Genomic DNA, 11,064 nt, shown 5'->3' on the forward strand with positions numbered 1-11,064 from the left:
CCGCCGCGGCGGCCGTCCCCGGGCCCGCGGCTTTGTGTGCCCTGAAAGGCGGCTCCCCCCGCCCCCCCGCTATTCACCCGCCGCCGGCCGCCTCAATGGGGCTGCGGCCGCCCATATGGTGACCACGGCCGCTGAATCCCTGTGTTTAAATGGAGGAGAAAGTTCGGGTTTTAAAACATTTCAAAGTGGTTGAAAGGGTCCCACCAGATCCTGTCACAATTCCCCCCGAGCTTTGAAGACCAGGGCCATTGTTCGCCGATTATAAATGATATTACTTTAAAGTTGATTTCCCACAATATTTAAAGGATGTCGCGGGAGTGTCGCTATTTATTTTTGGCGTAACTTTTCAAGGGAATTAGCATAAGTAGCCCATGCGTCCCTCACCCCGGCTCCCTCTTTATGCGACATCAAAACGCCTCGAAAAATATGCTTTGAAAGGAGAGGGAGAGCTCATTTAGGACAACGACTTCTCTGCTTCGCCAGCAGCCTCCGTCCCTCCGGCCCCGGCAGCCGGGGGTGCCCGCGGAGCCCCCCAACACCAGCCGGCCCCGGGCCGCAGCCGCCTCTGCCCGAGCACCGAGCACAATGAAACTTTCCCCTGTTTAATGACAGAAATTACATTAAAAGTGGTGGAAATGCCCTAATTAAAAATGGACCACTTAAATGATATGCCAAACGTTCAGCTGCAGAACAGCGTATTTAGCTAGTTAGTGAACTAGCTACTATTTCTTTTAAAATTACATGTTAAAATTTTAAAAGAAATCTTACTTTTCTCTGGTGCAACACATTACAAAGAATGGACAGTCCTTTTATCTAAATATAAAATTCCATTTTCAGCAATTATAGCCTGTTCTTGGTGATGATATAATTACAGCTGTGCTCAGTAATAGGTGTCAAGGCAATGCACACTCATACAATAGTTGAATAAAACTGCAGAACAATGCAGGCACTTCTAAATTCACAACCTTTAAAATGAAATTGACTGTGCAGAATTCAAATAAAAACTGGATAAATATTTTTTTAAAAAGATTACAAGCTTGGTTTGGTTTCTTAATAGCATTTTCTGCAAACCTATCAACATCTAATTGATTAGATAGGAATTACTGATTATAGATAATCTGAAATACTGAACATCACTATTTTAAATATAGCAATAGGTAAATAAATGCAGCAGACAGAGGAGACTGCCATGGCACTCCAGCAGGGATTCATGGAAAGAATCACTTTCAGGGGAAAGTATTTTTATGCAGGTTTTATTCCAGAGGGAAAACAAAATGAAATTAAGACCAGGTGATCATAATTCCTCATCTCCGATGCTTACGATAAGGCTGGAAACTGAAATGTTTCTGTGTTACCCATGTCATCAGCGCTGTGTTGCTTTGATACCTGAGACATTTTTAAGGGAGGGTGTCAGCAAACATGGCTGAACTTGTTTCCAATTGCGTTATTTCTCTGATAGGGATCTTAAAACAAAGGTACCTGCATTTCACTTTCTGACTCTTGGCTCCACAGATGGCTGTCCGCAACAGGAGGGAGGAGGGGAAAACACTAACTCCATCAGCTCTAATGGAGAAGATTCAGATGAGGCCCAAATGAGACTCCAGCTGAAAAGAAAGCTGCAGAGAAATAGGACATCCTTTACCCAAGAGCAAATCGAAGCCCTTGAGAAAGGTGAGTGACATTTTCCTATGGCTGAAGCAGGAGAGAAAAGCAAAATGTGCCCCGACTACACTAACAGCTGAATGTAAGCACAGCATTCCTGTGCCATATATATATGTATATATTTAAACTCTGTGGCTCCCTCCATGCTCTTTTATTCACGGAGCTCCAAATATTCATTAGTGGCCGTAGTATGCCCTGAAAAGCTGTTAAAATGGTTTTCAAAGGCAAAGTATTCAGGGCGCAGATCATACCGGAACACCGATTCGGCACCCCGGGCTGCGCCCTGGGGGATAACTCTCCTCCTGTCCGCTGGGCTGCATCCCTGGCCAGGCTGCACTGCCGGGGAGGTGAGGGCAGGCAGGGGGCTGGCAGAGTCCTCCATGCCTGTCCCTACACACGCTCCTCATCCCCAGTGCTGCCGCTGCCTGGGGCTGGGATCAGGTGCCCTTTTCCCTGACTGGCCTGGGCGCACCTCGCCTCTGACCTGCTGTGGAGCTCTGTTCTCGTTCTGTGCTGCTATTTAGCGATGTGCCATTTCGCTTCGTGGTGACAGGGTCAGAGCTGCCTTGGGGACCCCCTCAGTAGAGGCAGAAGCCCTCACTGCTTCTTGAAAGATGCAGATTGCACCCAAGCCTGCCCATCCCCATAGCAATACTCCCCAGCAGGCAAGGCGTCCTCCATCCTAACACACAGACAGAAAGCTCAGCTTTGCCTTTGCAGTGATGCTTCTTAAGAGCATTTAGAGCACAGGCAGTGCAAGAACAACTCTGATTTCACAGTAAGCTGCATTAACTCCGCAACTAATGCAAGACTATTTCCTTCTACAGAATTTGAGAGGACCCACTATCCTGATGTGTTTGCAAGAGAGAGACTAGCTGCTAAAATAGACCTGCCTGAAGCAAGGATACAGGTAGTGATTTGCTCTGCAATTATAACTATTATTGTTTTTACTATTACTATTCTGATTTTGTTACTCCTGGCTTATCAAAGCACAGGGCAACCCATATTTATGATCAAGTATTTGCCCATATCCCTCTTTCAGGAAAATAGCAGCAGCTGGCTTTGCTTTCACCCGCTGCTTTGCTCCACTGCAAGCCATGGCCTTGAGCTACGTGGGGGAGGCCCCGTGCCTCTAGTCCTTGTAAGGTCACTCACGTCTCTCAAATGCTGTATTTCCAGGTGTGGTTTTCCAACAGAAGGGCCAAGTGGAGAAGGGAAGAGAAGCTGAGGAACCAGCGAAGACAAGCCAGCAACACTCCCAGCCACATTCCCATCAGTAGTAGTTTCAGCACAAGCGTTTACCAGCCGATCCCACAACCAACCACCCCCGGTAATGCCATCAACCCGCTCACGTCCATCCATCCTCTGGGGAAAATGAGACTCTGAGACCGTATTGCCAGTTGTGACTGTGGTTAAACTAATGTGTCCATCTATCTGTCTATTCTATTATAGTTTCCTCTTTCACATCAGGTTCCATGTTGGGCAGGACGGACACGGCGCTCACGAACACGTACAGCGCGCTGCCGCCCATGCCCAGCTTCACCATGGCCAACAACCTGCCTATGCAAGTAAGTCCAGTGCCACACCATGGCACGGCATTCCCTCGGGACTCGGTGGCCCCTGGGGTGTGCGGGAGTGTGGGTGGGGGCCCTTCCTCTGCGTGATGAGGGATTGTGGACCCAAACCATGCTGCAGGGAAACAGGCACCCAAAGGCTTCCTTGGCATCTGGAAAGCTGACCTATTTGGGAGAATCAGAAGGGAAAGGGCACTGAAAGGTGTGGTGCTCAACAAGCATTTTTCCCAGATTTTAAAAGAGAAAAGTCCTCAAATTTGCATGGCAAAAAATCTGGGATAAAAAAATGCTATTTGGAAAAAAATGTGGTTAACCTCTGGAACTCACTGATGCCATATTGTGGAAATTGCTGCCTGAATAAGCTGCTGGAGGGATCCGACCTTCTGGGTGTAGGTAATGTGGCAGCAGCACATTAGGAACACCTGAGAGAGGGAAGGATGTGATTAGCATCAGTGGTTATGCCAGCTAAGCCAGAATTGCAAGAGCTGTCAATCCTCATGCCTGAAAGCATTAGCTGATCACCAGCTGGGTTAGGAAGAAATCTATTCCTTTGGGGTCTGTTTCTATAGACCTTTCAGATGCAAAATTCCTCCTTTTTTAATGGTGGGGTTGGCCTAGGAAGGTGCTGGCCAATTACGGGAGTTTTACAGCTTTGTCTGAGGCGCACAGCATTGACCACTGCTAGAGACAGGCGAGCAGATTAGAGAGCCTGACTCCTTCGCTGCGGCAATTACGATGTTACTAATTGCTGAACCAAAATTAACCAAATAAAGTTAGAGTCTTGCAAGTCTATGGAAAGAAATGATGTTGGCTAGGTTGCTGTTTCGTGACGTTGGAGGCTGGCGGCGCCGTTCCCGGCAGTGGGCTGGCAACAGATGACAAAAGATCAAAAGGCTGATACAGGAGGGGACCCTTGGGAAAGCAGGAAGGCCCTGATTCACCACTGGGCACCTGGGCAGGGACACAGCACGTGTGAGCTGCTCTGGAAAACGCTGCCTACGTGGTCACTGTGGCAGGGCAGCCACGCAGTGTAGGAGAGGGAGACTGGGCGGCCGAGCCATTGGCATCTCCCTGCAGACGCACGGAGCGTTGCTGGTCCTCCCAAAGCCCAGCATGTGTGCTCAGGAACTGAGGCTGTCAGTATTGCTGGAGATGGTGTGTGCCAGGGATGTGCAGACAGGAAATATGTGCAGACGTGTCGGGTCTCGTGTGCTCAGAGCGGGAATTACTCATCCTGCTTCCTGCCCCCTCACTGCCTCCCGGGGTCAAGGCTGCCCTGGTCCCCAGTCACCCAGCAGCATGAAGCAGGCAATGACCCTACTTGGTCCCTCCCTGGTGCTGTGGCATCCCTCAGCCCCTGCCCCCAGCTGCTGCCCCTTCTGGCAAATCAGGTTTTAGGGGCTGGATTTGAGGTAAATGGAGATGTCTATTCTGAGGTGTTGCTGGCATGGGTTTGGGGCGACTGCGGCTCTGATGGGGATCAGTGCGCATGTATGTATGGGTTTGGGGATTCCTCTTCAGAGCCTTGGTCCTCCCAACCCACGCATGGTCTGTGTGTATGTGCCCCAGGCTTGCAGGTGCAGGACCAGCCTGTGTTCCTCAGTGGAGTAATTTTAGTTACAGCACCAAGTGTGAGGTAAGATGCTGACCCTCTCTCTGGCTGCAAATGGTATGAGACATCTTCCTTTTACATGGGTATAAACGAGGGCAGCACTCAGGCTTAGGGATGTAACAACTCCGTCAGCATCTAGATGTAGGGATCTGCCAGCCAAGGATGTCTGGAAAAGCACCAGCGACCGTCCATGTTGGTTTTTAGACCAAAAGCCTCCGTGAAGGGGCTGCTTGGTTGGGCTCCTATTTAGGTCTTTACATTGGGGTCCCTGAATTTGAAACTTGAAGCTCATTTTTGCTGCTGCACGCTGCATGGAAAGTGATGTTGTCTTTACTTCCAGTGACACTTAATACTTTGTCCTTTGCTCCCACAGCCCCCGGTACCCAGCCAGACCTCCTCCTACTCTTGCATGCTGCCCACCAGTCCATCGGTGAATGGACGGAGCTATGATACATACACCCCTCCTCACATGCAGACACACATGAACAGCCAGCCCATGGGCACCTCTGGCACCACTTCCACAGGTGAGTGACTCCGTGCTCCTCCAGCCTTCCTGCTGGCGTGGTTTCCTCACTCCAGCCACCAGGCTTTTCACATGTATTCGCTGTGAGAAGTCTCTCCCCATCACTGGGGGAGGTCTCTCTGTTGCTGCCATACCAGACAGAAGATGACAATATATAACCTTGCAAACTAGAGCAAGAATTCTGATTTTTAAGCTGCTTCTGGAGGGCTAGATGATTTCTGGAGGAAAGATGATTAACAGAGGTGGTATTGAAATAGCAGGACAGGGGCAAGCACTTTAGGGAGCCCCCCATCCCTCAAAATCTTCCCTGTATAATTAAGTTCTAAATCAGCATTTATTTCAGCATTAAATTTCAGCAGAGATATCCACACTGGTGAGGTTAAGTGTATGTGAAAGTGTTTGCAGGACTGGGCACATTTTTATTGTGCCTGTGTCAGACGTCATTTATTGCTAAAGACTTGAAGTCATCAAAGAGGCAGGGAACCTGTAGAAATATTAGCCCATGCATAAAAAAGGCAAATCAGGGTAGAAAGGGCAAGTGTCAGCATAAATGGGAACAAAACAGACACTCTTCAAAAGAATAGAACTGTTCAGTGTATTTTGGGCTGAATTCTCAACTGATACAAACGAGCCGAGGCTCTGGCGTTTATCTCAACGCATGACAGTTTATTTATAACAACAATCAGTGAGATGTGCATAGTTTTAAAAATATATACACTCCCCAACCCCCAATTCCACAGGCCCATAGATGATGGGATTTAATGTTTACTGGAATACAAGCTCAAATCTGTGAAACTGTAAAGCAAAAATTGTGCTATTGTACAGAAAAACTAAAATATCCATTTTCCCTCTCAATTTTCAGGTCTCATTTCCCCTGGAGTGTCAGTTCCAGTTCAAGTTCCTGGCAGTGAACCTGATATGTCTCAATACTGGCCAAGATTACAGTAAAACATGTGTTAATTCCGTAAATGACTATATGGACAACAGTTGGATGTTCAGCAGTATTTTATAAAGGAAGAATGGCTCTCAGAGTACTTCTGTACTGCAACTGTGCCCTATGCTGTAACACATGGAAAAGACTTTCACATGGACCTTTGTACACTGAAGGCATTATATCAGTTGGAACAAATCTTCATTTTGGTATCCAAACTTTTATTCATTTTGGTGTATTATTTGTAAATGGGCATTTGTATGTTATAATGAAAAAAAAAAAGAACAATGTAGACTGGATGGATGTTTGATCTGTGTTGGTCATGAAGTTGTTTAAAAAAAAAGAAAAGAAAAAAAAAAAAGAAGCCATGATCAACAAGCTTTGCCACGAATTTAAGAGTTTTATCAAGATATATCGAATACTTCTACCAATCTGTTCATAGATTATGGATTGATGTTCCAAGTTTGTATCATTCCATTGCATATAATTAAACCTGGAACAATACGCACTAGATTTATGTAAGAAAAATATCTGTTGGTATTTCCAAAGGTTGTTAACGGCTGAAGCTATGTGCAAACAGGGGTTAAGAGAGAGCTTCGATGAAGAAAAGAGTTTGATAGATAAAAGGTAGATTGTGTCTTCGATATAATCCAATTTGTTTTATGTCGAAATGTAAGTATTTGTCTTCCCTAGAAATCTCCCAGACTGATTTCTATAATAAAGTTAATTTCATTTATATTTGACAAGAATATTCTATAGATGTTTTATACACATTTTCATGCATCATACGTTTCTTTTTGGTCGGCAAGAGTTAATTGTTCTTAGATATAGTTGTACTACTGTTCACAGTCCAATCATCTTTGTGCATCTAGAATTCATTCCTAATCAATTAAAAGTGCTTGCAAGAGTTTTAAACTTAAGTGTTTTGAAGTTGTTCACAACTACATATCAAGATTAACCATTGTTGATTGTAAAAACCATGCCAAAGCCTTTGTATTTCCTTTATTATACTATTTTCTTTTTAACCTTATAGTGTGGTGTTGCAAATTTTGTTACTGTGTTAGGTTAATCTCATTAAGTTTTATTTTGATTTTATTTTCAGTTTTCAGTAAGGAGGGGTTCTTAAGAAACGTTTTTATAGACTTTCAGCCCTTCCACCAGCCCGTAATTTGGGCTAACAAAAAGAAGATAGGTTCACGTATCTAATTGCAGCTGAGAGCAGGAGGAGGTTGTTTATTTAGCTCGGGTTTCTGGGGATACTCTAAATGAACTCCAGAATCCGGCAGAATTTCCAGAGGGGAGTTTGCACCGTGCCAGTCAGTGGTGGAGGCGCAGTGCACGCCTGTGTCTGTCTGTTGTCATTGTACCTAAAGCACGGATGGACACACATACACGCAGATATACATCCCTGACTTCGAAAAATTGTTTTTGTTAGGATGCTTAAAAGGGAAAAAACAACCCAGCTGTGTTTTTAACAGGCTCTTTGGGAGAGTGAATGCCATCCCTTTATATTGCCACACAGCACAATCTTAGTGTAATTTTCCATTGAACTTGTAACCTGGTTAATACCTCAATGCGCTTTGTGTGAGGGTTGTTAGTGTGGGCGTGGGTGGAGAGCTGCATGTCAAGGAATAATGAGAGAAGACAAATCAACAGGCAACAACAATGCGAGCTGGGACTGGCTAGTGAAAGCTAAAGGCCTTTAGTCACTGGCAGGGAAATCTAAACATTCCCATATCTATGAAGCTGGCTCATTGTGCTGCAGTTGTTACTCTCGATGCTGTGCTGAAAAAGGGATCTCATGATTAAAAAGCCAATGTGCAAGGAGTTTTGAGTCAAAGCACAGGCATCACAAGCAGTCTTTGTAAAGCAAAGATACCATCTAGGCTGATTATGTTTTCCTTTTGGCATATTTGTCACTGCAGATAGCACTTCGCTGGAGACTTGGGGTAGCAGGGCTGTGCTGCTGAGGTAGTTGCAATGCTGCAGATGAGATTAAATGCATGTAAACTCTGAATCCTCTAGAGAAAAAGAGCAGCTTTGCTCAAAGCATGAGATGATAGTTATTAAAATGAAGAGCCTAAAGCAAGCAAAAATGAGCTCAGGTTTCTTTTTAATTAGTACTGGTCAGTTTTAAGTATATTTGTTATCCCAGCATAATGTAATTTTAATTACCTGGAAGTCATCCATTCACAAATATCAAAGAAACATCAGTTTTTAATTTTTTTAGTATATGTTTTTATTAGACCTGCACATTAGGTATTTATAAGAAAGGGATAGATTGCATTAAACACCACAACAGGCAGGTCCCTTCTCACATAGCTAAATTGATTCCGGGAACAATTAATTACAGGTACGAACCCAGCACTTCTATAGCTAATTACCGTGTTTATACCTACTAATGTAGTTTGTTACCGAAATGCCAACTTCTGCTCAACCAGGAACGGAAAAGAGCTTCCCATCCCCTCCTCCCCCGACAACTTTTGTGCGCTGGTTGCTGTTTCTGCAGGTGCCGATGTGCGGGCAGAGGCAGCTCCCCATAGCTCTTCCCTGCCCTTCCTGGCTTTTCCCGGCCTTGCAGCTCCACCGCCCGTGGTCCAGCCGCCGGTGGCCTCCATCGTGCTGTCGCCAGCCCTTCTGAAGCCTTTCTCTGGCAGGCTGTGCCGAGGGCTGCGCCCCCGCGCCTTCGCAGCCATGCGACAAAGCCGTGTGTGCGCGGATGGACCTTGAGATCATTTCAGTGACAGGCTGGCTGGCCGTGGCGGAGAGAAGACATTTCTGGCTCACTGGCTCCTTATCGCGCCCTATGGAAGGAGGTCGGCGGGGAAAAGTCTCTGGCTGGCTGCACATCGTGAAGAAGCCGGGGCACTCGGTGCCCCGAGCGCTGCTGCCCGCAGAGCCGCTGCCGTGCGCGCCGGGGGCTCTGCGGGACACGGGCAGCGCAGCCAAGGGGCATCTCCCCGGGTGGGCTGGGGCCGAGCGAGCGGGGGTCCCACGCCCCAGCCCCGGTGCCGGATCCCGGCTCCTACCTGGGGGCCAGGCGAGGCCCCGGAGCAGCCGCAGCGCCCAAGCAGCCTGGGAGCACCGCTGCGAGCGGGCAAGGGGGTGGTGCGTGGCTGCATGGGGACGTGCTGCCTCACCAGGCACCGCAACCAGCAGCAGGATTGGGGAACGAAAATCTTCAGCGCGCTCCGAACAGCCTCTAATACCCATTTTCACCCCCTTTTTTCTTCCAGAGCTGTATTTACTAGTGAAGGCTGAAATCTGCTGTGGCGTATTTGCTCAGTGTAACACAGCAATTTCCAAGGGTCTCCTCTTTTTACCACTGAAATTAGTGGGAGTTTTGCTATTGATTTCAATAGGAATGAGACATTTCTGTGCATTTGGTTAAAATGTATTTCATAATAACACCTTATACTTTATTTATAAGCCCCTCCTAAGGCATTTCACAAATTATAGTCACACAAGAATTGATGTGTGAGTGCTGTCTTAATAACACTGTATTTTGTGTTTCAAATATTGTGTTCTAGATACAATATTTACATTTACAAGTGAAAAGGCTGCTAACCTAACAGTTACTGTTCAGAGCAGACAGATGATGAGCCATATATGCTGATGGCGAAGCAGACATGCATGGGTGCCACACGTGTTGGAGCTGCCTCGCACCGAGCACACACCGGCTTTAATTGTTTTTAAAAGGTAAGCACAAGCCAGCATGTGCCCTGCTGCAGGAGGCAGGGAGAGCTGCTTTCTCACCCAGGCTGGAGCACTGGAAGGGGATTTCCCCTCTTTTTAGCTAGGCTTTTTATTTATAAAGTGAGGAAAATGCCCCCATGGGCTGGTTCACTTTAGGCAGCCTAACATGGGATTTATCTGTGGGGGCAAGATTACAGTAGCAGACAATGACCTGGGACTGATAACACATTGCCTCCCCCAGGCTTTCCAGCCATTGGAGGCCCTATTTCATTCACTTTCAACGGCCAAAGGTGTCTGGCTTTTTTTTTTTTTTTTTTATTGATTTTTCTGGTGTTACTGACTAAAATACATTTTCTCCCTTTCTCTGGGTAATATGTGCAGTGTAGAGTTATGCTAAAGTTTAAATTTGTTCTACTTTTCCATGGTAAAAACAGCACTGCAAAAACTGAAAATGTATGGTTTTATGTTTTTTTTCCCAGTTCATTTCCCTTTGCTCTTGTCCTCAGTTTAAGCAGTTGAGCATTGTGCCACATGCAGCTGATAAACCTCCTCTGCTCCGGGAATGGTGTAGGATCTTCTTTTAAAATAGCTCTTTGACAAGATGCTTTCTTAATGAGCTCCTACTGCCCTGTTTCTAATCAGAAGTGTGATTGGCACCTACAGACACCCGAAACAACCCTCCTCCCCAATTAGAAACAGGTGTGTGAATTATGGGTGCGAGAGTGGAGTCTGTGATGGCTGTTTGGCCTCGTTCAGAGAGGGAGTATTTCCATGTCTTGCCATGGACAAGGACTCTCACATGGGAGTGTTTCTCTGGCTGAAGAGTGCAGGAACCCCTAAAGCCCTGCACTGCCCAGGGTGGTGGAGCCAGAAAACATGTTCCTCCTCTTTGAGTGGAAAATAAGGCATGGAGTATAGCTCCTTTTTGATTAATGCTGGAGAATGGTGTTAGGGTAGTCTTTCACATACGTTACTGTTTAGAAACTCTCACATACTGTTTAGTCTCTCACATACGTTACTTTGAGAAACTAGCAGAGGCGGGAGGAACCGGCATGAGATGCACAGT

The 11,064-nt window shown here is 46.4% G+C and overlaps 1 protein-coding gene across 22 annotated transcripts in view; it reads left to right on the top strand.

Moving 5' to 3' along the window:
• Positions 1–7,332, top strand: part of PAX6 (paired box 6) — a 22,294-nt gene extending 14,962 nt beyond the window's left edge. For 15 of the 22 annotated variants that reach the window (XM_042035493.1, XM_042035500.1, XM_042035505.1 and 12 more), the window contains 6 exons: positions 1,513–1,671; positions 2,490–2,572; positions 2,842–2,992; positions 3,115–3,230; positions 5,222–5,372; positions 6,234–7,332. In XM_042035493.1, the coding sequence (XP_041891427.1) occupies positions 1,513–1,671; positions 2,490–2,572; positions 2,842–2,992; positions 3,115–3,230; positions 5,222–5,372; positions 6,234–6,319 (746 nt within the window). In that variant the 3' untranslated portion in view covers positions 6,320–7,332. The remainder of the gene's footprint in view (positions 1–1,512; positions 1,672–2,489; positions 2,573–2,841; positions 2,993–3,114; positions 3,231–5,221; positions 5,373–6,233) is intronic. The other 7 variants (XM_042035497.1, XM_042035503.1, XM_042035510.1 and 4 more) reach the window with 1 other exon arrangement.
• The last annotated feature ends 3,732 nt before the right edge of the window (positions 7,333–11,064 follow it).

Source organism: Corvus kubaryi, unplaced genomic scaffold (assembly GCF_017639235.1).
Source record: "Corvus kubaryi isolate FWS band 111438036 unplaced genomic scaffold, C.kubaryi_AGA036_p1.0 37384, whole genome shotgun sequence".
Classification (NCBI taxonomy): domain Eukaryota; kingdom Metazoa; phylum Chordata; class Aves; order Passeriformes; family Corvidae; genus Corvus; species Corvus kubaryi.